This window comes from Schistocerca americana, chromosome 1 (assembly GCF_021461395.2).
Source record: "Schistocerca americana isolate TAMUIC-IGC-003095 chromosome 1, iqSchAmer2.1, whole genome shotgun sequence".
Classification (NCBI taxonomy): Eukaryota; Metazoa; Arthropoda; class Insecta; order Orthoptera; family Acrididae; genus Schistocerca; species Schistocerca americana.
In genome coordinates, this window is record NC_060119.1 from 1085776289 (window position 1) to 1085802287 (window position 25999).

Consider the following 25999-nt stretch of genomic DNA (forward strand, 5'->3'; position numbering starts at 1 on the left):
CCTCTTGGCGCTTCTGGTTAGAATAGCTGATAATAAACTTATCATACCTGTAACATAAACCTATTAGCACCAGGCATAGCCAAGAAGTCACAGCGTTTGATTAGGATGCTTAAGAACGGCAACAAACATACGAAACCCCCCTCCCACCCTCCACATACACACACATACAGAAATTTGCAATAAAAAGCAATGACAAGTATTAGAATTACCCCCTGGCCTTAATGTAATGGTTGCGTAAAAGACACTCCATTTAAGGCACAAAATACACTACTGGCCATTAAAATTGCTACACCAAGAAGAAATGCAGATAATAAACGAGTATTCATTGGACAAATATATTATACTAGAAGTGTCATGTGATTACATTTTCGCGCAATTTGGGTGCATAGATCCTGAGAAATCGGTACCCAGAACAACCACCTCTGGCCGTAATAACGACCTTGATACGCCTGGGCATTGACTCAAACAGAGCTTGGATGGCGTGTACAGGTACAGCTGCCTATGCAGCTTCAACACGATACCATAGTTCATCAAGAATAGTGACTGGCGTATTGTGACGAGCCAGTTGCTCGGCCACCATTGACCAGACGTTTTCAAGTGGTGAGAGATCTGGAGATTGTGCTGGCCATGGCAGCAGCCCAACATTTTCAGTATCCAGAAAGGCCCGTACATGACCTGCAACATGCGGTCGTGCATTATCCTGCTGAAATGTAGGGTTTCGCAGGGATCGAATGTAGGATATAGCCACGGGTCGTAACACATCTGAAATGTAACGTCCACTGTTCAACGTGCCGTCAATGCGAACAAGAGATGACCGAGACGTGTAACCAATGGCACCTCATACCATCACGCCGGGTGATACGCCAGTATGGCGATGACGAATACACGCTTCGAATGTGCGTTCATCGCGATGTCGCCAAACACGGATGCGACCATCATGATGCTGTAAACAGAACCTGGATTCATCCGAAAAAATGACGTTTTGCCATTCGTGCACCCAGGTTCGTCGTTGAGTACACCATCGCAGGCGCTCCTGTCTGTGATGCAGCGTCAAGGGTAACCGCAGCCATGGACTCCGAGCTGATAGTCCATGCTGCTGCAAACGTCGTCGAACTGTTCGTGCAGATGTTTGTTGTCTTGCAAACGTCCCCATCTGTTGCCTCAGGGATCGAGACGTGGCCGCACGATCCGTTACAGCCATGCGGATAAGATGCCTGTCATCTCGACTGCTAGTGATACGAGGCCGTTGGAATCCAGCACAGAGTTCCGTATTGCCCTCCTGAACCCCCCGATTCCATATTGTGCGAACAGTCAATGGATCTCGACCAACGCGAGCAGCAATGTCGCGATACGATAAACCGCAATCGCGATAGGCTACAATCCGACCTTTATCAAAGTCGGAAACGTGATGGTACGCATTTGTCCTCCTTACACGAGTCATCACAAGAACGTTTCACCAGGCAACGCCGGTCAACTGCTGTTTGTGTATGAAAAATCGGTTGGAAACTTTCCTCGTGTCAGCACGTTGTAGGTGTCGACACGGGTGCCAGCCTTGTGTGAATGCTCTGAAAAGCTAATCATTTGCATATCACAGTATCTTCTTCCCCTGTCGATTAAATTTCGCGTCTCTTGCACGTCATCTTCGTGGTGCAGCAGTTTTAATTGCCAGGAGTGTATCTAAAGCACGGTAAAACAATAACAACGGTACATCATAATCCTTTAAATATGAACGCAGTGCTAAATTACAGCCAACATAAGTTAAGACACTTTTGTTCTGCTGAAAGAAACTTGAACAGTAAAGCGCGGACAAATTACTAATGTCAAATCATTTACATCAACCAACTGTTTCTGCTCAGTAGTGCAATCCCGGCACAGGATAGTATATGCTATCGTAGCTGTAGTAGTACTTCTATTTTAACCAGGAGATGGGACACACGAACGTTTTAAACAACCTATTAGTCACCAAACCAACCAAATTAACAAACGTTCACAGCTGTTTGTGGACCCCTGTGGAAATTAGCCCCTCAGACCCGAGTACAGTACTTTCGTCGGACACACACTCAGCGACCAAGCCGGACCCTCACAATCGCTGCTGGAAAACGCGCCCCTCATTGAGCCATCCGATTGCTCTCTCACTCTGCCAGCAGCCGCATGACGCGCCACCTCGTGGATTATCCTCGCAGCACCGCGGAACCAGACTTAAAGGATTCGAGAGCTTCGGGATGCTTAAACAGTCTTCCAGTCAAAGACCCTCAGACCAGCGTCTCTGATCGGAAGAATAAACCACGGACGACCATCGATAGCTAAGGAGGCACTACTCTGGCGGCAAAGCCAGCGCACGGCTCAAAACCCGTGGTCTTTAGCTTCGTATCTGGCAGTACAATAACGCACAACAGCCGCATAAGACTGCGAATTTCGACTGTTTTGTGGCTAACTCTGTCATCATCATGACGCTAATGAACTTCTTCTTCTGGAGGCATATGAAGAGCGTAGTTTACCAGACTCTGGTCGATGCTCTTATGGATCTGGTTGTTAGGATCATCGTAGCCTCGAAAGTATTACACCAAACTCCTGTAATAGTTGATCGTGTAAAACATTCGATGGTGCGTCGCTGTACATTCTGCTGTGGTTGTGGTGGTAGACATTTTGAGCTGTACCTTTAAGGGAACAGTTCTGCATTGGTACGTTGTGCTGTACACCAACAGATTGAATACGCTGTGATAAAAGTGCACATGTTTCGTTCAAATGGCTCTGAGCACTATGGGGCTTAACGTCTGAGGTCATCAGTCGCCTAGAACTTACGCGGAATTCAATTTTGCCTAATTCCCTATAATAAATTTACAAGGTGAAAATTTTATACAAATAAATATACTAATTCTATCATTATTACAAATATTAAAAAATTAAATCAATAATCTTAACAAAAAGCCTAAAATAATTATAAAATGAAAATATAAAATAAAGAACTAAAACGGGAATGACTTAAACCTAACTAAACTAAGGACATCATACACATCCATGCCCGAGGAAAGATTCGAACCTGCGACCGCAGCGGTCGCGCTGTTCCAGACTGAAGCGCCTAGAACCGCTCGGCCGGCTCGTGTTTCATCTGGGGGTTGTTCCATTACTCCGAGTTGTCTGATGTACATCTTGGATATTGCATATTGCAGGCGCCTTCACTGTTGTGAAGGTATTAACGCCGAATCAAGGATGACTGCGGCAGCAAACCAAAGAAATCATAATTACGTTATTAATCTGTAATGAGACCACGCTCGTGGATCCCTTAGTCCAGAATACTCTAAATTATTTCCGAATAACGTCTGAAAGTTTGTCGTTAGAGTTCTGGTTCACCCAGTATAAGCAGCGGAATGGAGGCAACATAAACAAACGTACTGTAGTTCCAGTAATTCGCGTTGCAATGGTAATATCTGTGATTTGTTTTGTGCCGAAGACCATATGGTATTGGGTGAGGCAGCTAAGAGAGGCTAATTAAAATATCAGATCAAGAACGAGTAAATACACTGACTCACAAAAGCTGAAGCATCCAGAAATGGAGGAAGGCGAAAACGAAATGAAAGTTCACTGGTTGAGAGGGTATGTGATGTTATTTCAGTAGTTATAAAATGGAGTAAAATTTACACAGAATTTGGCAGTTTAAGCCCACTTATTAGTATGTCATTGCAGCCTCTCTGGCTTGAATGCAAGCACTGGTTCGGGTGGGAAGAGTGTCATAAAGAAGTTGTATTCTTTCCTGAGGCAAGCAACTGTTGTAACTGATCCTTGATATTACGATTAAGATGGAGTTTACGTTCGAGATGCTCCTACACATGTTCTATCGGAGACAGATCTGGGCTTCTTGCTGGCCACGGGAGCACATCACGCTGAAAATTCATAGAGACTTGTGCAATGTGTGAGAGCATTGTTCTGTTGAAAATATGTCACAACGATACCTTCGCACGGGAACTAAGACGTAAGGACGCAACATAGCATTGTGCCATCAGAGTTCCCTGATCGCTACCAACCTCCTCCGGAAGTCACACCAGATCCGATGCCTCGCCCAACCATGGCGCCAGAGTACCACCGCTGTGCCTCTGAAGAACGCTGGAAGACTGGGGCTTTTCCACAGATCGTCGCCATATTCGCCAATGATGATCATCCGTCGTTGTTTAGAACCGTGATCCACTGCTGTGACGCCACTCATGAGGAGTGTATGCTTGCGATCATGTCACCACTCCAAACGCAGCGGTTTGTGTTGTGGTGGTAACAGGAACCTACGCATGGGATGGCAACTCCCTAGTGTGGCTGCTGCTAGTCTCCGACCAACTATGCGCGGTGACGCAGGAAGTTGCAGGGAGAACATTACTTGTTCTCGGATGGCAGGCGGAGTTTTGGGGAGTTACGATTTGCTTGGCGCGTAATAAGGCGATCCTCCTAACATGGTCTACCAGAACCTTGACAACGAGTATGCCAGCCATCACGTTCCCAAGCAGTTCAACATGGAGCCACTGCCATATCCGAATGCCCCACAGATCTGAATATCGCACGAGGACCCGCAATGGGGTTGTTTTGAAACTTTGTAAGGTGCTGATAACTCCGTCTCACACGAGTATAAAGCCTCACAGTAATCACCCGACAACTGACGCTGATATCCCTTATATATCCTACCAGGTCTGGTAATAACACTAAACACGAATGACTCTAATTTACTCTGGTGGTTATTCTGTCTGCCATAGAAAGCGTAACTCCAGTCATTTACATACATGCTGAACATGTACGAAATTACATCGAATTCTGACCATGTCTTCTGGTTGCTTCACTTTTTTTCTCAGGTAGTGAATATTGAGCTCCGGTTGTCGCTTAGATGTAATCGACAATATGGTGAATTTTCTGACGTACGCAATTAGTTTTTAACGATCACATAATGTATTTCGTATTATGTCACCGACCTTTTTAATGGAACTATACAGTTGTTGCCCGCCCGGTTAGCCGTCGATCTAACGCACGGCTTTTCGGATTGGGAAGGAGCGCCTGGTCCCCGGCACGAATTCGCCCGGCGGACTTGTGTCGAGGTCCGGTGAGCCGGCCTGTCTGTAGATGGTTTTTAGACGGTTTTCCTTGTGCCTCGGCGAATGTGGGCTGGTTCCACTTATTCCGCCTCAGCTACACCATGTCAGCGATTGCTGCGCAAACAAGCTCTCCACGTAGGCGTACACCACCATTACTCTACCACGCAAACGTAGGGGTTACACTCGTCTGGTGTGAGAGGTTCCCTGGGAGGGTCCACCGGAGGCCGAACCGAACAATAACCCTGAAAGAGGGGTTCGGTGTGGGGCTGCGGAGGGGTGAAGTGGACTGCGGTAGTCGTCGTGGGGTTGTGGACAACTGCGGCTGCGGCGGGGACGGAGCCTCTCCGTCGTTGATAGGCCCCCGGATAACATACAATACAATACACTTGTTACTGTGTCATTGGAGAGAGCTTTTGAGAACTTAACCGACATAACGTGTGCAGAACTTGATCAAATAGTGTCAAGATAACAGCGCCGCAAAACAGCCCCGCTGTCGCGAGAAGAGGTCCCACAAATATCTGCTCTACTGTCCCAAATGAAAGCAGACACCTGACTTACGTATGATTCGTTTACTTACCTGTGCGCTTGAAGTGCATCGTCTGTGCTCCACTATCGTAGCGACCGGACAAACTGCTCACGAAGCTATTCACACTTTCACAAAATGAATGACAGTCGAAGAAATGGACATGGTCTCCGATTACGGTGAATGTCGTCCAACTCCTGGAGTAGCTGTGTGGTTGTATGCTGAAACTTATCTGGATCATGCCAAGCCCTCGCGATCTGTCTGCACCATCACTATTTTTAAAAAAATATAGAAACAGGAATTCGATAACAAAAAATAACAGTAACTATTGACAGTAATGCAGTTAACTTTTTGAACGCTACAGCATTCAGTCCTAATTTATTACGAGGCAGCTTGAATGTGCGAATGGGATCAGCCGAACGAGTGCTCTGTGTACATTGAATTCCATCACATTAAATCCTTTCCACATCTCGCTCTGTGAACAACTTCAGGGCAGTGACTTCCAGAATTGAATATAGTTCTTCGAGTGGTGCCGGCCGAAGTGGCCGTGCGGTTAAAGGCGCTGCAGTCTGGAACCGCAAGACCGCTACGGTCGCAGGTTCGAATCCTGCCTCGGGCATGGATGTTTGTGATGTCCTTAGGTTAGTTAGGTTTAACTAGTTCTAAGTTCTAGGGGACTAATGACCTCAGCAGTTGAGTCCCATAGTGCTCAGAGCCATTTTCTTCGAGTGGTGTCTACGAAAACTGCTAAGTGGAGCGACGTTTCTCTGCAAAACTTTGTTCACGGATGAGGCATACGCACATTAGATCAGCAGAATTTTCACACTGGCAAAGAATGGGACAAAAAAGTCTTTCAGTAAAGACACTACATAGCCGTAAGTATCTGCAAAGCCTACTACACTACTGGCCATTAAAATTGCTACACCAAGAAGAAATGACATGTGATTACATTTTCACGCAATTTGGGTGCATTGTTGTTGTGGTCTTCAGTCCTGAGACTGGTTTGATGCAGCTCTCCATGCTACTCTATCCTGTGCAAGCTTTTTCATCTCCCAGTACCTACTGCAACCTACATCCTTCTGAATCTGCTTAGTGTATTCATCTCTTGGTTTCCCTCTACGATTTTTACCCTCCACGCTGCCCTCCAATACTAAATTGGTGATCCCTTGATGCCTCAGAACATGTCCTACCAACCGATCCCTTCTTCTGGTCAAGTTGTGCCACAAAATTCTCTTCTCCCCAATCCTATTCAATACTTCCTCATTAGTTATGTGATCTACCCATCTAACCTTCAGCATTCTTCTGTAGCACCACATTTCGAAAGCTTCTATTCTCTTCTTGTCCAAACTATTTATCGTCCATGTTTCACTTCCATACATGGCTACACTCCAGACAAATACTTTCAGAAATGACTTCTTGACACTTAAATCTATACTCGATGTTAACAAATTTCTCTTCTTCAGAAACGCTTTCCTTGCCATTGCCAGTCTACATTTAATATCCTCTCTACTTCGACCATCTTCAGTTATCTTGCTCCCCAAATAGCAAAACTCCTTTACTACTTTAAGTGTCTCATTTCCTAATCTAATTCCCTCAGCATCACCCGACATAATTAGACTACATTCCATTATCGTTGTTTTGCTTTTGTTGATGTTCATTTTATATCCTCCTTTCAAGACACTGTCCATTCCATTCAACTGCTCTTCCAAGTCCTTTGCTGTCTCTGACAGAATTACAATGTCATCGGTGAACCTCAAAGTTTTTGTTTCTTCTCCATGAATTTTAATACCTACTCCGAATTTTTCTTTTGTTTCCTTTACTGCTTGCTCAATATACAGATTGAACAACATCGGGGAGAGCCTACTGTCTTACTCCCTTCCCAACCACTGCTTCCCTTTCATGTCCCTCGACTCTAATAACTTCCATCTGCTTTCTGTACAAATTGTAAATAGCCTTTCGCTCCCTGTATTTTACCCCTGCCACCTTTAGAATTTGAAAGAGAGTATTCCAGTCAACATTGTCAAAAGCTTTCTCTAAGTCTACAAATGCTAAAAACGTAGGTTTGCCTTTCCTTAATCTTTCTTCTAAGATAAGTCGTAAGGTCAGTATTGCCTCACGTGTTCCAGTGTTTCTACGGAATCCAAACTGATCTTCCCCGAGGTTGGGTTCTACTAGTTTTTCCATTCGTCTGTAAAGAATTCGTGTTAGTATTTTGCAGCTGTGACTTATTAAACTGATAGTTCGGTAATTTTCACATCTGTCAAAACCTGCTTTCTTTGGGATTGGAATTATTATATTATTCTTGAAGTCTGAGGGTATTTCGCCTGTTTCATACATCTTGCTCAACATATGGTAGAGTTTTGTCAGGACTGGCTCTCCCAAGGCCGTCAGTAGTTCCAATGGAATGTTGTCTACTCCGGGGGCCTTGTTTCGACTCAGGTCTTTCAGTGCTCTGTCAAACTCTTCACGCAGTATCATATATCCCATTTCATCTTCATCTACATCTTCTTCCATTTCCATAATATCGTATTGTCCTCAAGTACATCGCCCTTGTATAGACCCTCTATATACTCCTTCCACCATTCTGCATTCCCTTTTTTGCTTAGAACTGGGTTTCCATCTGAGCTCTTGATATTCATACAAGTCGTTCTCTTATCTCCAAAGGTCTCTTTAATTTTCCTGTAGGCAGTATCTATCTTAACCCTAGTGAGATAGGCCTCTACATCCTTACATTTGCCCTCTAGCCATCCCTGCTCAGCCATTTTGCACTTCCTGTCGATCTCATTTTTGAGACGTTTGTATTCCTTTTTGCCTGCTTCATTTACTGCATTTTTATATTTTCTCCTTTCATCAATTAAATTCAATATTTCTTCTGTTACCCAAGGGTTCCTACCAGCCCTCGTCTTTTTACCTATTTGATCCTCCGCTGCCTTCACTATTTCTTCCCTCAAAGCTACTCATTCCTCTTCTACTGTATTTCTTTCCCCCATTCCTGTCAATTGCTCCCTTATGCTCTCCCTGAATCTCTGTACAACCTCTGGTTCTTTTAGTTTATCCAGGTCCCATCTCCTTAAATTCCCACCTTTTTGCAGTTTCTTCAGTTTTAATCTACAGGTCATAACCAATAGATTGTGGTCAGAGTCCACATCTGCCCCTGGAAATGTCTTACAATTTAAAACCTATTTCCTAAATCTTACCATTATATAATCTATCTGATACCTTTTAGTATCTCCAGGGTTCTTCCAAGTATACAACCTTCCTTCATGATTCTTAAACCAAGTGTTAGCTATGATTATGTTGTGCTCTGTGCAAAATTCTACCAGGCGGCTTCCTCTTTCATTTCTTAGCCCCAATCCATATTCACCTACTATGTTTCCATCTCTCCCTTTTCCTACACTCGAATTCCAGTCACCCATGACTATTAAATTTTCGTCTCCCTTCACAATCTGAATAATTTCTTTTATTTCATCATACATTTCTTCAATTTCTTCGTCATCTGCCGAGCTAGTTGGCATATAAACTTGTACTTCTGTAGTAGGTGTGGGCTTCGTATCTATCTTGGCCACAATAACGCGTTCACTATGCTGTTTGTAGTAGCTTACCCGCATTCCTATTTTCCTATTCATTATTAAACCTACTCCTGCATTACCCCTATTTGATTTTGTGTTTATAACCCTGTAGTCACCTGACCAGAAGTCTTGTTCCTCCTGCCACCGAACTTCACTAATTCCTACTATATCTAACTTCAACCTATCCATTTCCCTTTTTAAATTTTCTAACCTACCTGCCCGATTAAGGGATCTGACATTCCACGCTCCGATCCGTAGAACGCCAGTTTTCTTTCTCCTGATAATGGGTGCATAGATCCTGAGAAATCAGTACCCAGAACAACCACCTCTGTTAGTAATAACGGCCTTGATATGCCTGGGCATTGAGTCAAACAGAGCTTGGACAGCGTGTACAGGTACAGCTCCCTATGCAGCTTCAAAATGATGCCATAGTTCATCAAGAGTAGTGACTGGCGTATTGTGACGAGCCAGTTGCTCGGCCACCATTGACCAGACGTTTTCAATTGGTCAGAGATCTGGAGATTGTGCTGGCCATGGCAGCAGCCCAACATTTTCAGTATCCAGAAATGCCCGTACATGACCTGCAACATGCGGTCGTGCATTATCCTGCTGAAATGTAGGGTTTCGCAGGGATCGAATGAAGGATATAGCCACGGGTCGTAACACATCTGAAATGTAACGTCCACTGTTCAAAGTGCCGTCAATGCGAACAAGAGTTGACCGAGACGTGTAACCAATGGCACCCCATACCATCACGCCGGGTGATACGCCAGTATGGCGATGACGAATACACGCTTCCAACGTGCGTTCACCGCGATGTCGCCAAACACGGATGCGACCATCATGATGCTGTAAACAGAGCCTGGATTCATCCGAAAAAAGACTTTTTGCCATTCGTGCACCCAGGTTCGTCGTTGAGTACACCATCGCAGGCGCTCCTGTCTGTGATGCAGCGTCAGGGGTAACCGCAGCCATGGTCTCCGAGCTGATAGTCCATGCTGCTGCAAACGTCGTCGAACTGTTCGTGCAGATGTTTGTTGTCTTACAAACGTCCCCATCTATTGACTCAGGGATCGAGACGTGGCTTCACGATCCGTTACAGTCATGCGGATAAGATGCCTGTCATCTTGACTGCTAGTGATACGAGGCCGTTGGGATCCAGCACGGCGTTCCGTATTACCCTCCTGAACCTACCGATTCCACATTGTGCTAACAGTCAATGGATCTCGACCAACGCGAGCAGCTATGTCGCGATACGATAAACCGCAATCGTGATAGGTTACAATCCGACCTTTATCAAAGTCGGAAACGCGATGGTACGCATTTTTCCTCCTTACACGAGGCATCACAACGTTTCACCAGGGAACGCCGGTCAACTGCTGTTTGCGTATGAGAAATCGCTTGGAAACTTTCCTCATGTCAGCACGTTGTAGGTGTCGCCACCGGCGGCAAACCTTGTGTGAATGCTCTGAAAAGATAATCATTTGCATATCACAGCATCTTCTTCCTGTCGGTTAAATTTCGCGTCTGTAGCACGTCATCTTCGTGGTGTAGCAATTTTAATGGCTTTAATGGCCAGTAGTGTAGATACGCTGGTGCGGTTATTAGATGGCATCTCGTTGCACATGAGGCAACTCATGTTATTACAACATAATGGACGCGGCGCCCAATCTGCAGAGATAATTAGTTCTTAATAGAAGGTTTAGAGGTCTTTGTATTGGTAGTTCGGGAAACATGAGATGTCCTGACCGTTCACGGAACTTAACAGCTCTGGTCTTAAGTAGGTGGCCAAAATTAAAACAAGAGCTCTACAAGTAAACACAGACAACTCCCGAAGATATTAAATATAGTCTGACACTGGCCTGTGCTCTTATGAATCCGGATGAAATTCAGATGTATTGCAGTCCGACTGGAACCGCTTGATAGCTCGTATAACTGGGTATTTGATATGACGGGCGTAGTAATAAACAAACGAACCGTGCCTGATTAAGCTGTTTGCTCACATTTGATACAATGGGACATACATTTGTGGTACTTCCTGGCAGCGGAAGTGTTTTGCGGCGCTGTTATCTTCTTGCTTTTCGATTAAGTTCCAGACGTGTTACGTCGGTGAAGTTCTTTTCGAAGGCTGCTTCCAGTGACACAGAAAAGAGTAAATAATTCCATTGCAAAGGAAGGCGTGTCATAATTCGGTAGCATTAAACATTAATTACTACTTGCGTAAGCCGTAAAATTTCGTAGATAATCCTTTAAAACCCTTGATATATTTATTTTCCTCGATATATTTAGAGAGTACTGCCTTAGTTGCTTCAACTTACATGTAACAAAAAAACCTGTATTTGCACATTCTAAATTTGTAAGTTGAGCTGAGGGACTGGAGTGGAACTACGAGAGAATGAACAAATCCGTATAAAATTTCAGGACCGGCAACGCACTGGTTCAGCAGTTCTGTAATGGTCTAGGAATAGAAGGAGTCACATCATGAGGAGAAATAGAAGTAGGCAAATAATATTTGCTCGGCGCTTATATTGTGTGTTCATCTCACGTATCCTGTATCAGCATGGGGACACAATTTCGTTACGACACTGAGCGTGTAGCATTCAACCTCTACAGCTGAAAGTCCTCTTAATTTATTGGAGGGGATTAAACAATGCCAAGGTCAACTACCTCAGTGGTATCTTTTAAAAGGAAACCTTTTTACAAAGTACAGTCACATGTGTCTTCAGTGTTCACTGGCGGGGGGGGGGGGGGGGGGGGCCGTGAACGAACGAGGACTGTGTTTTTTTGTTGAAAGACACTGATCATGCAGGACCCGTAAAATACCAAGTGAAATTATTCATGACGTCCATGTGACATTTATTCCACGGTCAGTAGCTATTTTTTCCACACATACTGCGTCAGGAAAGGAGTTATAGCATACGATAAGGAAGTAAAAAAGTCGTTTTCCGTGTGTCAGTGAATAGTTTGAATTCCTGCGAACCATACTTTTCAGCTGAGCAGTGAAAACAGAGCAACGAGAACACATCTCCATTTCTGTGCTACATCTACATCTACACTCCTGGAAATGGAAAAAAGAACACATTGACACCGGTGTGTCAGACCCACCATACTTGCTCCGGACACTGCGAGAGGGCTGTACAAGCAATGATCACACGCACGGCACAGCGGACACACCAGGAACCGCGGTGTTGGCCGTCGAATGGCGCTAGCTGCGCAGCATTTGTGCACCGCCGCCGTCAGTGTCAGCCAGTTTGCCGTGGCATACGGAGCTCCATCGCAGTCTTTAACACTGGTAGCATGCCGCGACAGCGTGGATGTGAACCGTATGTGCAGTTGACGGACTTTGAGCGAGGGCGTATAGTGGGCATGCGGGAGGCCGGGTGGACGTACCGCCGAAATGCTCAACACGTGGGGCGTGAGGTCTCCACAGTACATCGATGTTGTCGCCAGTGGTCGGCGGAAGGTGCACGTGCCCGTCGACCTGGGACCGGACCGCAGCGACGCACGGATGCACGCCAAGAACGTAGGATCCTACGCAGTGCCGTAGGGGACCGCACCGCCACTTCCCAGCAAATTAGGGACACTGTTGCTCCTGGGGTATCGGCGAGGACCATTCGCAACCGTCTCCATGAAGCTGGGCTACGGTCCCGCACACCGTTAGGCCGTCTTCCGCTCACGCCCCAACATCGTGCAGCCCGCCTCCAGTGGTGTCGCGACAGGCGTGAATGGAGGGACGAATGGAGACGTGTCGTCTTCAGCGATGAGAGTCGCTTCTGCCTTGGTGCCAATGATGGTCGTATGCGTGTTTGGCGCCGTGCAGGTGAGCGCCACAATCAGGACTGCATACGACCGAGGCACACAGGGCCAACACCCGCCATCATGGTGTGGGGAGCGATCTCCTACACTGGCCGTACACCACTGGTGATCGTCGAGGGGACACTGAATAGTGCACGGTACATCCAAACCGTCATCGAACCCATCGTTCTACCATTCCTAGACCGGCAAGGGAACTTGCTGTTCCAACAGGACAATGCACGTCCGCATGTATCCCGTGCCACCCAACGTGCTCTAGAAGGTGTAAGTCAACTACCCTGGCCAGCAAGATCTCCGGATCTGTCCCCCATTGAGCATGTTTGGGACTGGATGAAGCGTCGTCTCACGCGGTCTGCACGTCCAGCACGAACGCTGGTCCAACTGAGGCGCCAGGTGGAAATGGCATGGCAAGCCGTTCCACAGGACTACATCCAGCATCTCTACGATCGTCTCCATGGGAGAATAGCAGCCTGCATTGCTGCGAAAGGTGGATATACACTGTACTAGTGCCGACATTGTGCATGCTCTGTTGCCTGTGTTTATGTGCCTGTGGTTCTGTCAGTGTGATCATGTGATGTATCTGACCCCAGGAATGTGTCAATAAAGTTTCCCCTTCCTGGGACAATGAATTCACGGTGCTCTTATTTCAATTTCCAGGTGTGTATATTCAATATCTCCCTCTTCCTCTCTTAAATATGAAAACAAACTCAAACAAAGAAACAGAGAAGATAGTATTTTAGTTTGTGTTTGAAGCTATTTTTATTATCCATTCAATTCTTTATATCACTGAGTAAGTGGTCAAAGATTTTCATGGCTGAAATACTTCACGCCTTCCTGAGCAACACTAATCTGGGTGATGTATGTTGTAAATCACTTTTCCTACCAGTTTTACAACTGTGAATGTTAATGTAATTTTCAAACTGAGACTTATCGTTGAAAAAATCATTACAAGTGAGTATGTGTACTATCGTGCTATTATCAGAATACCCAACTGCAGAAATAGATGGCTACATGAACCTCTAAAGCGGACATACATATAATCCGTACTACACGCGTCTGTTCAATAAACAATTTTTTCCTCAATGACGAGTTATCCCAAAATATGATGCTTTAAGAAATTAATTAGTGAAAATAGGTAAAGTAAGTCAATTTTTTGACATTTTCGTCTCCAAACTATGATGTTATTCCGAACACAGAAGCTGATGGGCCTAGACGTTTAAGAAGCTCAGTAACATGTAACCTCCAGTTTAGGTTCTTGTCGACAAAAGAATTTAGACTATCCCGTTTCATTATTGATTTACCCTCTTCCATTATTTCCAATGGTGCAGTTAGGCCTCACGCAGTACTGAATTGCATATGTTACGTTCTATGGAAATTCAGTAATACTCCATTAGCAAAGAACAAGTTATTAATTACGAAGAAAATATTTTTTTCTTTCAGGTATTGAAGTTACTACAGTAGGCTTGGTTATACATGACCTCTTTTCTTGAATGACAGGGATTGCGCGAAGGCGGCACGAAAATCGGCTAGAGTTTTAAGCAGGTCACACTCCGACGGTGATAAAGTGCAAGCTAGTTGAAGAAAGATGTCTGAAAATAAACTGATGACAAATAATTAGGATAAAGAACAACTTCAACCACTGCTACCTCAGGTTATAACGTCAGTGTTCCTACTTCCATCCCACTTATCTTGACCACCTCAATTTTAATACCTACTCCGAATTTTTCCTTTGTTTTCTTTACTGCTTGCTCAATATACAGATTGAATAACATCGGGGAGAGGCTACAACCCTGTCTCACTCCCTTCCCAACCACTGCTTCCCTTTCATGTCCCTCGACTCTTATAACTGCCATCTGGTTTCTGTACAAATTGTAAATAGCCTTTCGCTCCCTGTATATTATCCCTGCCACCTTCAGTTTCGCACATGAATCTATATCCAGAACCGTCATCCAACGACGTTACAGAGAGTCGAAGTTATAAGTGCCGGCGCCTGTAAATGTGTATGTGTATACAGGGTGCTTCCGTGATTATATTACAAACTTCCTAGGATGATGGAGAAGAATAAATGTATCAGTGTGAGGTAAGGGTCCCTGTACCGGAAACGAACGAGTCGAAAGTTCTAAACGAAAACTTTTCTGATACCTCTGACGGTGAAATACACGTAAGTACATGTACTGGAGCCGGCCGCGGTGGCCGTGCGGTTCTAGGCGCTCCAGTCCGGAGCCGCGCTGTTGCTATGGTCGCAGGTTCGAATCCTGCCTCGGGCATGGGTGTATGTGATGTCCTTAAGTTAGTTAGGTTTAAGTAGTTCTAAGTTCTAGGGGACTGATGACCACAGCAGTTGAGTCCCATAGTGCTCAGAGCCATTTTTGAACATGTACTGGAACTATTGTCGCTAGAATTGTAGGCTAGGCAACCTTCAGAGGTGATAGTATGGACCTAAAAAATAAACAAATTCCATTAAAAGTCGGCTCTAAAATGCATGCGTCAGATGCTATGAGCACTTGTTCATCTTCGCTTCTATGAAACACGTCACCTCTATTGAACAAGTGCTCATAGCTCCTCAGGTATGTATCTTATTACCATGTTTACTGGACGTTTTTCCTTGTTTTGGCCCATATTATCTCCTCTGAACGCCCAAGTCACCTACGGTACAATCTTACCAACAACAGTATATGTGGTGCACTGTCAGAGGCATCAGAACGGTTTTCGCTTATAACTTTCGACTGGTTCGTTTCCAGTACAGGGACTCTTACCTCAAATTGATACATTTATTCTTCTCCATCATCGCCCGTATATACAGACATTTACAGGCGCCGACACCTGTAACTTTGACTCTATGAGGGGGCGTTGGATGACGTTTCCAGACGTGGGTTCCTGTCTAAAACTTGATCAGACTTTTATCCATTGTGGATGTGGAACACTGCGACTGTGGTGTGAAAAGGTTTTCAGAAATTACTGCAACCAGTCGCCTTTTATATAGATGTATTTTATTTAACCATGACCGGTTTCGAGCTGCCTAGCAACTCATCATCAGATGGTATATACATTTAGTGCTTTTTTGTACCCATTGTGTGGGTGGTTGAGTATCTGTGGCTAGACAGAAACGAGAACAAATAATCGCTACATGTGGTACAGTAACACGAAATATTTACAGCATAATTTATGTTTAACGTATAAGAACAAATAATCACTACATGTGGTACAGTTACACGAAATATTTACGGTTTAATTTACGTTTTGAGGTGTTACTTACAGATAAATCTTTCTGCAGGTATATATATATATCTCTTTTAGGACGTATTTTTGAAACCATTGTGTCTTGTTTTTCACAATTTCACAAGTTAAAACTTTCACTAGATGTATATTACTTTTATGAGGCACTGTTGGAAACATATATCTTGTTTTTCGTAAACATCGCTGAACACACTTAGCCACAGATACGAATACAGGATTTACACATTATAAACAAGCCAAAGATTGCAATATAACTACAGTATCAAAGATTTCAAGTTGACCAGAGGCATTATTAGTCATCACACACACTGACAAGAGATTTGTCTTTATTACATAGAAAATAAATGTAAATTAGCTTAAACTAGTAAAATGTTTATTTATAAATTAACTGTGCAATTTTAACAGGTATATAAAAAACTAGATTTTTTACATTATATTTCAGTTACATTTAAGATAATTGGTATTGAGAGTATTATGACAGCTAATTTCTTGCTCCTTCCATTGGCTGATCTTGGCATATGATGTCTGGGATGAGAGGTTGATGGTTAACTTGAAATAATAAGTGATGCTGATACTTGAAAGGGTGTGGAAAAGGAGTTGGCGGTGGGGGGTAGGGGGGGGGGGGGTTGGGGGGGGTTGGGGGGGGGGGTTGGGGGGGTGTGTATAGGAAAAAGGAGAGGGGGGGGTTGAGAGGGTGATGTGGAGAGAGAAGAGGGGGGGGGAGGAGGGGGGAATTTGTTTCTGAATGACTGTTTAGTTTTTTAAGTTCAAAGAATCCTTAAAATTCTGAAAGAAGGAGTTATTTGCCAATTCTGTCTGCTCATTTAAAACGGTATGTGGGGAATTATGTTTGTGGGTAAAAATTTCTAATTGTTCGAGAAGATCCATCTTGAATCCCTTGTCTACAGTGTGTAGGATTTGAAGGTTAGTTTTAATGTCTGTTATGGAATGTTTATTATCTGCTAGATGGGTAGCAAAAGTGGATCTATTTAAGTTGTTTAGGCGAAGTGCATCAGTGTGCTCTTTGTATCGGATCTCAAAATTTCTACCTGTTTGCCCTACGTAGTAGCAGGAGCAGCTGTCACATCTTAATTTATATATACCAGATTTTTGGTAGGGTGTGCTGGCTCTTTTGGTGTTGTGGACTATTTTGTTCTGTATTTTGTTGTTAGTGTGAAAACTTATTTTGACATTATGTGGTTTGAATAGCTTAGCAAGTTTGTATGAGATATTGCCGAGAAACGGCATACAAACGAATTTGGTTTCTTCTGCTACTGAGGTCTGGCTTACTGGTTTTGCTTTGTTAGATATAATGTTTTTATCTAATTTTTCAATTATGCTTGGGTCATAAGCATTGTTTGATGCTATTGTTTTTAATATATTGATTTCATTAATTTTTGCAGTAGGATCAGCTTGAATCTTGTTGATACGGTTAAGTGCTGATTTGAAAAAAGCTAGTTTATGCTGATTTGGGTGGCATGATGTATTGTTTATTATGACATCTGAAGTGGTGGGTTTCCTATATATCTGAAATTTATGTTTGTTGTTGTGATGTGTTATGTTTAGGTCAAGAAAATAGATACCTTTTTGGGTTTGGTGTTCTACTGTGAACTGTATTTTGGGGTGAACATTATTGAGTTTACCAGCTAAGGCCTCAATTTCAGTGGCTGTCCCATCATATAATATCAGGGTGTCATCAACATATCGTTTATAATAAATGATTTTGTCTGTTTCTATTGGGTTTGCTTTAAAGAATTTAATTTCGAGATCATTAATGTAGATGTCAGCAAGAAGGCCAGCTAGACTACTGCCCATTGCTAGACCATCATGTTGAATATATATTTTGTTGTTGAAGGTGAAGTAATTGTGGGACAGCACTAATTCAAGTAAATCCATCAGCTCACAGATTTCCATGTCACTTAACTTTTTATGTTGTAATAAGTTATTTTTTATTATTCGAAGTGTGTCTATTATAGGTATGTTTGTGTACAGGTTGATAATATCAAGGGATGCAAAGTTAGCTGCATTGGGAATGGAAATTTCTCTGATACTGTCAATCAAATCATAGGTGTTTTTTATGGAATAATTGGTTGGGAATGTATAATATTTCTTGAGTATTTCATGCAGTTTTTTAGTCACTTTGTACCCTGGGCTATTTATGGAATTCACAATCGGGCGTATCGGGTGTCCATCTTTATGAATTTTAGGTTGTGATCTAAGCTTTGGTGCTGTAGGGTTCATTATAACACATTGTTTGGCTTCAATGGATGTCAGCAGAAAGTTACAATTTTTTAACATGTCTTTTATTTTAGCTTGGTATTTGGGAGTGGGGTCAGATTTCAACTCAGTTATGGCTCCACAGTAATAAACATGATGAATCTGCAACACTGAAACAAATTAACAAAAAGCTAACAAACAGTAGTGCCCTTGTTGTTAAATCTGACAAAGGCAGCACAGCCGTGATAATGTACGAGTCTGATTACATTAAGAAAACCCTAGAATTTTTCAAGAATAATAACATAACTGAGTTGAAATCTGACCCCACTCCCAAATACCAAGCTAAAATAAAAGACGTGTTAAAAAAAATTGTAACTTTCTGCTGACATCCATTGAAGCCAAACAATGTGTTATAATGAACCCTACAGCACCAAAGCTTAGATCACAACCTAAAATTCATAAAGATGGACACCCGATACGCCCGATTGTGAATTCCATAAATAGCCCAGGGTACAAAGTGACTAAAAAACTGCATGAAATACTCAAGAAATATTATACATTCCCAACCAATTATTCCATAAAAAACACCTATGATTTGATTGACAGTATCAGAGAAATTTCCATTCCCAATGCAGCTAACTTTGCATCCCTTGATATTATCAACCTGTACACAAACATACCTATAATAGACACACTTCGAATAATAAAAAATAACTTATTACAACATAAAAAGTTAAGTGACATGGAAATCTGTGAGCTGATGGATTTACTTGAATTAGTGCTGTCCCACAATTACTTCACCTTCAACAACAAAATATATATTCAACATGATGGTCTAGCAATGGGCAGTAGTCTAGCTGGCCTTCTTGCTGACATCTACATTAATGATCTCGAAATTAAATTCTTTAAAGCAAACCCAATAGAAACAGACAAAATCATTTATTATAAACGATATGTTGATGACACCCTGATATTATATGATGGGACAGCCACTGAAATTGAGGCCTTAGCTGGTAAACTCAATAATGTTCACCCCAAAATACAGTTCACAGTAGAACACCAAACCCAAAAAGGTATCTATTTTCTTGACCTAAACATAACACATCACAACAACAAACATAAATTTCAGATATATAGGAAACCCACCACTTCAGATGTCATAATAAACAATACATCATGCCACCCAAATCAGCATAAACTAGCTTTTTTCAAATCAGCACTTAACCGTATCAACAAGATTCAAGCTGATCCTACTGCAAAAATTAATGAAATCAATATATTAAAAACAATAGCATCAAACAATGCTTATGACCCAAGCATAATTGAAAAATTAGATAAAAACATTATATCTAACAAAGCAAAACCAGTAAGCCAGACCTCAGCAGCAGAAGAAACCAAATTCGTTTGTATGCCGTTTCTCGGCAATATCTCATACAAACTTGCTAAGCTATTCAAACCACATAATGTCAAAATAAGTTTTCACACTAACAACAAAATACAGAACAAAATAGTCCACAACACCAAAAGAGCCAGCACACCCTACCAAAAATCTGGTATATATAAATTAAGATGTGACAGCTGCTCCTGCTACTATGTAGGGCAAACAGGTAGAAATTTTGAGATCCGATACAAAGAGCACACTGATGCACTTCGCCTAAACAACTTAAATAGATCCACTTTTGCTACCCATCTAGCAGATAATAAACATTCCATAACAGACATTAAAACTAACCTTCAAATCCTACACACTGTAGACAAGGGATTCAAGATGGATCTTCTCGAACAATTAGAAATTTTTACCCACAAACATAATTCCCCACATACCATTTTAAATGAGCAGACAGAACTGGCGAATAACTCCTTCTTTCAGAATTTTAAGGATTCTTTGAACTTAAAAAACTAAACAGTCATTCAGAAACAAAATCCCCCCCCCACCCCACCCCCCCCTCCCCCCACCCCTCTTCTCTCTCCACATCACCCTCTCAACCCCCCCCTCTCCTTTTTCCTATACACCCCCCCCAACCCCCCCCCCCCACCGCCAACTCCTTTTCCACACCCTTTCAAGTATCAGCATCACTTATTATTTCAAGTTAACCATCAACCTCTCATCCCAGACATCATATGCCAAGATCAGCCAATGGAAGGAGCAAGAAATTAGCTGTCATAATACTCTCAATACCAATTATCTTAAATGTAACTGAAATATAATGTAAAAAATCTAGTTTTATATACCTGTTAAAATTGCACAGTTAATTTATAAATAAACATTTTACTAGTTTAAGCTAATTTACATTTATTTTCTATGTAATAAAGACAAATCTCTTGTCAGTGTGTGTGATGACTAATAATGCCTCTGGTCAACTTGAAATCTTTGATACTGTAGTTATATTGCAATCTTTGGCTTGTTTATAATGTGTAAATCCTGTATTCGTATCTGTGGCTAAGTGTGTTCAGCGATGTTTACGAAAAACAAGATATATGTTTCCAACAGTGCCTCATAAAAGTAATATACATCTAGTGAAAGTTTTAACTTGTGAAATTGTGAAAAACAAGACACAATGGTTTCAAAAATACGTCCTAAAAGAGATATATATATACCTGCAGAAAGATTTATCTGTAAGTAACACCTCAAAACGTAAATTAAACTGTAAATATTTCGTGTAACTGTACCACATGTAGTGATTATTTGTTCTTATACGTTAAACATAAATTATGCTGTAAATATTTCGTGTTACTGTACCACATGTAGCGATTATTTGTTCTCGTTTCTGTGTAGCCACAGATACTCAACCACCCACACAATGGGTACAAAAAAGCACTAAATGTATATACCATCTGATGATGAGTTGCTAGGCAGCTCGAAACCGGTCATGGTTGAATAAAATACATCTATATAAAAGGCGACTGGTTGCAGTAATTTCTGAAAACCTAAAACTTGATCTACTAGGTCCGCTCTACAACCTCTAGAAACGTGTAACATGTACTGTGAAACACCCTGTATACGAGGGTCACTCCAAAAGAAATGCACACTACTTTTTTTGTATCCATCTTTTATTTTACATGTCTGAAAGTTTTACAATGTGTAGATACATCCTTTAGGAACAATATTTTCATTTCTCCACACAATTTCCATCCCTCTCAATTGCCTTGCGCCATCTTGGAACCAGCGCCTGTATACCCGCACGATAAAATTCTGGACCAACCTGTTGGAGCCATTGTTTGGCATCGAGCACAAGGGAGTCAACATCTTCAAACCTTTTTCCACGAAGGGAGTCTTTCAGTTTCGTAAAGAGATGATAGTCACATAGCTCCAGGTCAGGACTGTAAGGCGGGTGTTTCAGTGTTGTCCATCCGAGTTTTGTGATCGCTTCCACGGTTTTCTGACTGACATGTGGCCGTACATTGTCGTGCAACAGCAAAACATCCTGCTTTTGCCGATGTGGTCGAACACGACTCAGTCGTGAAGTTTCTTCAGTGTCGTCACATATGCATCAGAATTTATGGTGGTTTCACTTGGCATGATGTCCACAAGCAAGAGTCCTTCGGAATCGAAAAACACCGTAGCCATAACTTTTCCAGCAGAAGGTGTGGTTTTGAATTTTTTTTCTTGGGTGAAATTGCATGATGCCATTCCATTGATTGCCTCTTCGTCTCTGGTGAAAAATGATGGAACCATGTTTCATCATCTGTCACAATTCTTCCAAGAAATTCATCTCCACCATTCTCGTACTTTTTCAAAAGTTCACTGCATACCGTTTTTCGTGCTTGTTTGTGAACCACTGTCAACATCCTGGGAACCTACCTGGCACAAACCTTTTTTAACGCCAACACTTTCAGTATCCTGCAAACACTTGCTTCCCCTATTCCAACGTAGCGTGACAATTCGTTCACTGTAATGCGTCTGTCAACAGTCACCAATTCGTTACCTCTCTGCACATTGTCTGGAGTGTGTGCAGTACGAGGTCTGCCGCTGCGAGGACAATCCTCAATATTGCCGTGCCCGCTTTCATCACGTAACCTGCTCGCCCACCGACTATCTGTACTACTATCGACAGCAGCATCTCCGTACACCTTTTTCAACCTCTTGTGTATGTTTCCCACTGTCTCGTTTTCACAGCACAGGAATTCTATGACAGCACGTTGCTTCTGACGAACGTCAAGTGCAGCAGTCATCTTGAAGACATGCTGTGACGGCGCCACTCACGGGAACACGTCGAAATAAGTTTGCAAACAAGCAGGAAGGATGTATCTACACACTGTAATGCTTTCATGCATGCAGAATGAAAACTATTTTTACAAAAATAGTGTGCATTTGTTTTGGAGTGACCCTCGTACGATAGCGACACTGTCATCGTAACCCAAGGTAACATTGGTTGAACTTATTCTTTATTCGTGGTCGAATAGATTCCACCTTAGAACCCAACGTTTCGTCCCCGTCTGCGGAGGACATTTTCAAGGGGGAATGTAACTACTTTGAATGTCCAATTCACTTCCTGTATAACTGTCCACGTCGTGTTGTGCCGACTCCACTGTAGCTTGAATGGATTTTTAAGTTTGTTTTATACGCGCGACTTCTAATTTCACCACACAAGTCTCCAGGGTTGATCGGTTATTGCCCGATGACGACACGCAATACAGTTTGTTAAAGCGGAGTTCGCCGTTATTAATTATGTTTTTAGATTTAATTTTACTACTCGTACAGAGACTCAACGTTCCTTTGTTTAACAGCGCGTCGTCAAAATAAGTATGAAATGCTAATGTCTTTGCAACACATAATGTCGGCTATTGAGTTAAAGTTCGCAACTATTTTGCCATTTTAGAGAAGAGAAACCTTAAGCGCTTCTGCTTCTATAGTCTCAGTATCAAATGTTCACTAATTTCAATATAGTTCCTATCTCAGTTCAGTGTTTATCACAAATTATATATCAATGACATTTCAGAGATATTGCGTCGGTTCCACACCAACGGAACAACACGTTATTGTCATTTAACATCACTTTTATTAATAATCCTTTTTCTTATGACGTAAATGTTAATGAATGATCACTATCTAGGAGGAAAGAGGGATTGATCCTAATTATGAGATAATAGCTTTTAATGAGCCCGTAATCGTTAATTAAATAAAAAGTCACGTTCAAGGATGATATGCGAACAACTTTCGTTACGTCCGTTTTCACGTATCTGTGAAAACTAATCCTGTCGCCCACAATTCAAATTAACACTGACGTTAACCCCTTTTGACGGAACATCGAATCGTAACTATTATGTGAAAGTTTATTCTAGTCCCAGAATTAATTTCTTTCCGATACGCGCACGACCGAACAACAGAACGGAACACAAACGACTTGTTTTAACAACCGAACAACGCAATGACGTAACATTACGACAATGTCCGCCCGATGATCATCTCTTTGACTTTATCTTCTCTACTCTGCTTAGTTAAATTATTCCTAATTACAATTTATTCAGCTACTTAACGAAAACATCTAACAAAAAATGAAATAAATTTATCCCAACGTAAAAGATCCGTTGTACCTGGCACGCTACTTAGCCAGGAACATTTCATTAATTGTGACATTTTACAGTCTGCAGGTAGCATCCGTTTTATCGCCATCGGAGTGTGACCTCCCTGATACACCGGCCAATATCTGCACGACCTTCCCGAGATCCTTGCCGTTTCCAGGAAAGAGGTCCTGTTTTATCTCGCTGTATCTGGTACGCGAGTGACGACCGGCACTATCTGCGCAGGGGCAGGGGCGAGCGGCGGCTGGCCGTTATAAGAGCGGCGCCGGCGCGCCGTGGGCGCTCAGACGCTGCGCGGCATCCCTGCGGCCGCTGCTTCAACTGCCACATGCCGCCCCGCCACCTCTGAGCCGGCCGAGTCCCGCGCAGCGCTCCGACCCCAGACCAGCCAGCAGCGGCCCGCAGCACACCGCGAGGCAGCCATGGCCGACAAGAGCGAGAAGAACGGCGACGCCAAGAGGCGGCCCGGGGAGCTGACGCCCGAGGAGGAGGAGCAGCTGTACCGCGACCACCCGCTCACCGACGACACCACCTGCGGCTACGGCCCTATGCGCTCCGCCTTCCTGCAGAAGTTCGCCAACAAGAAGGCCTTCGTCTTCCTGTACGGCATCCTGGGGTGTGTCTATTCGGCCACGTACTCTTACTACAATGGCACCATCACCACCATCGAGAAGCGGTTCAAGATCCCTAGCAAGACTATTGGTAAGTCATACGATAACTAGCATTAATTTTTTAAGGTCTTGCCGCAGTCGATACGCCGGTTCCCGTGAGATCACCGAACTTAAGCGCTGTCGGGAGTGGTCGGCACTTGTATGGGTGACCATCCAGGGCGCCATGCGCTGTTGCCTTTTTTCGGGGTGCACTCAGCCTCGTGATGCCAATTGAGGAGCCACTCGACCGAATAGTAGCGGCTTCGATCAAGAATACCATCATAACGACCGGGAGAGCGGCGTGCTGACCCCACGCCCCTCCTTTCCGCATCCTCCACTGAGGATGACACGGCGGTCCGATGGTCCCGGTGCGCCACTCGTAGCCTGAAGACGGAGTGCTTTTATTAATACAGGGTGAGCAATGGCCTTGCCGCAGTGGATACACCTGTTCCCGTGAGATCACCGAAGTTAAGCGCCGTCGGGCGTGGTCGGCACTTGGATGGGTGACCATCCAGGCCGCCATGCGCTGTCGCCATTTTTCGTGGTGTGCTCAGCCTCGTGATGCCAATTGAGCAGCTGCTCGACCGAATAGTAGCGGGTCCAGTCAAGAATACCATCATAACGACCGGGAGAGCGGTGTGCTGACCTCACGCCCCTCCTATCCGCATCCTCCACTGAGGATGACACGGCGGTCGGATGGTCCCGGTGCTCCACTCGTGGCCTGAAGACAGAGTGCTTTTTTTATACAAGGTGAGGCAACGGCCTTGCCGCAATGGATACACCGGTTCCCGTCAGATCACCGAAGTTAAGCGCTGTCGGGCGTGGCCGGCACTTGGTTGGGTGATCATCCGGGCCGTCGTGCGCTGTTGCCATTTTTATGGATGCACTCAGCCCCGTGATGCCAATTGAGGAGCTACTTAACCACCATAACGAGTGGGAGAGCGGTGTGCTGACCACACGCTCCTCCTATCCGCATCCTCAGTGAGGATGACATGGCGGTCGGATGGTCCCGATGGGCCCCTTGTGGCCTGAAGGCGGACCTTGCTTATAAAGGGTGAGCCTAAGTCCGCTTCACAGACGTAAAGGACTTTTAGTGGCGGACAAGTAATTCATCAACATATATACTCCACAAGCACAGTATGGTGCGTGGCAGGGAATACCCTGTACCACTAGTCATTGCCTTTCCTGTTCCACTCAAAACAGAGGGAGGAAAAAGGGACTATCTATATGTCTCTGTACGAGCCTTAATCTCTCCAATCTCTGGGCTCCTTACCCGTTAGTGGCAGTAGAATCATTTTCCAGCCATCCTCAAATGCCGGTTTTCCAAATTTTCTCAGTAGTGCTCCTCGAAAAGAACGCAACCTTACCTCCAATGATTCCCATCCTCCAGTGACTCCTGTC

General features: G+C 43.6%; 1 protein-coding gene and 1 pseudogene across 4 annotated transcripts in view; both read left to right on the forward strand.

The window, feature by feature from the left end:
* LOC124617747 (solute carrier organic anion transporter family member 74D) overlaps positions 1-25999 on the forward strand; it is a 219590-nt gene that overhangs the window by 106077 nt on the left and 87514 nt on the right. For all 4 annotated transcript variants that reach the window (XM_047145291.1, XM_047145290.1, XM_047145292.1 and 1 more), the window contains one exon: positions 24174-24650. In XM_047145291.1, the coding sequence (XP_047001247.1) occupies positions 24371-24650 (280 nt within the window). In that variant the 5' untranslated portion in view covers positions 24174-24370. The remainder of the gene's footprint in view (positions 1-24173; positions 24651-25999) is intronic.
* LOC124556006 lies at positions 25353-25470 on the forward strand (annotated as a pseudogene).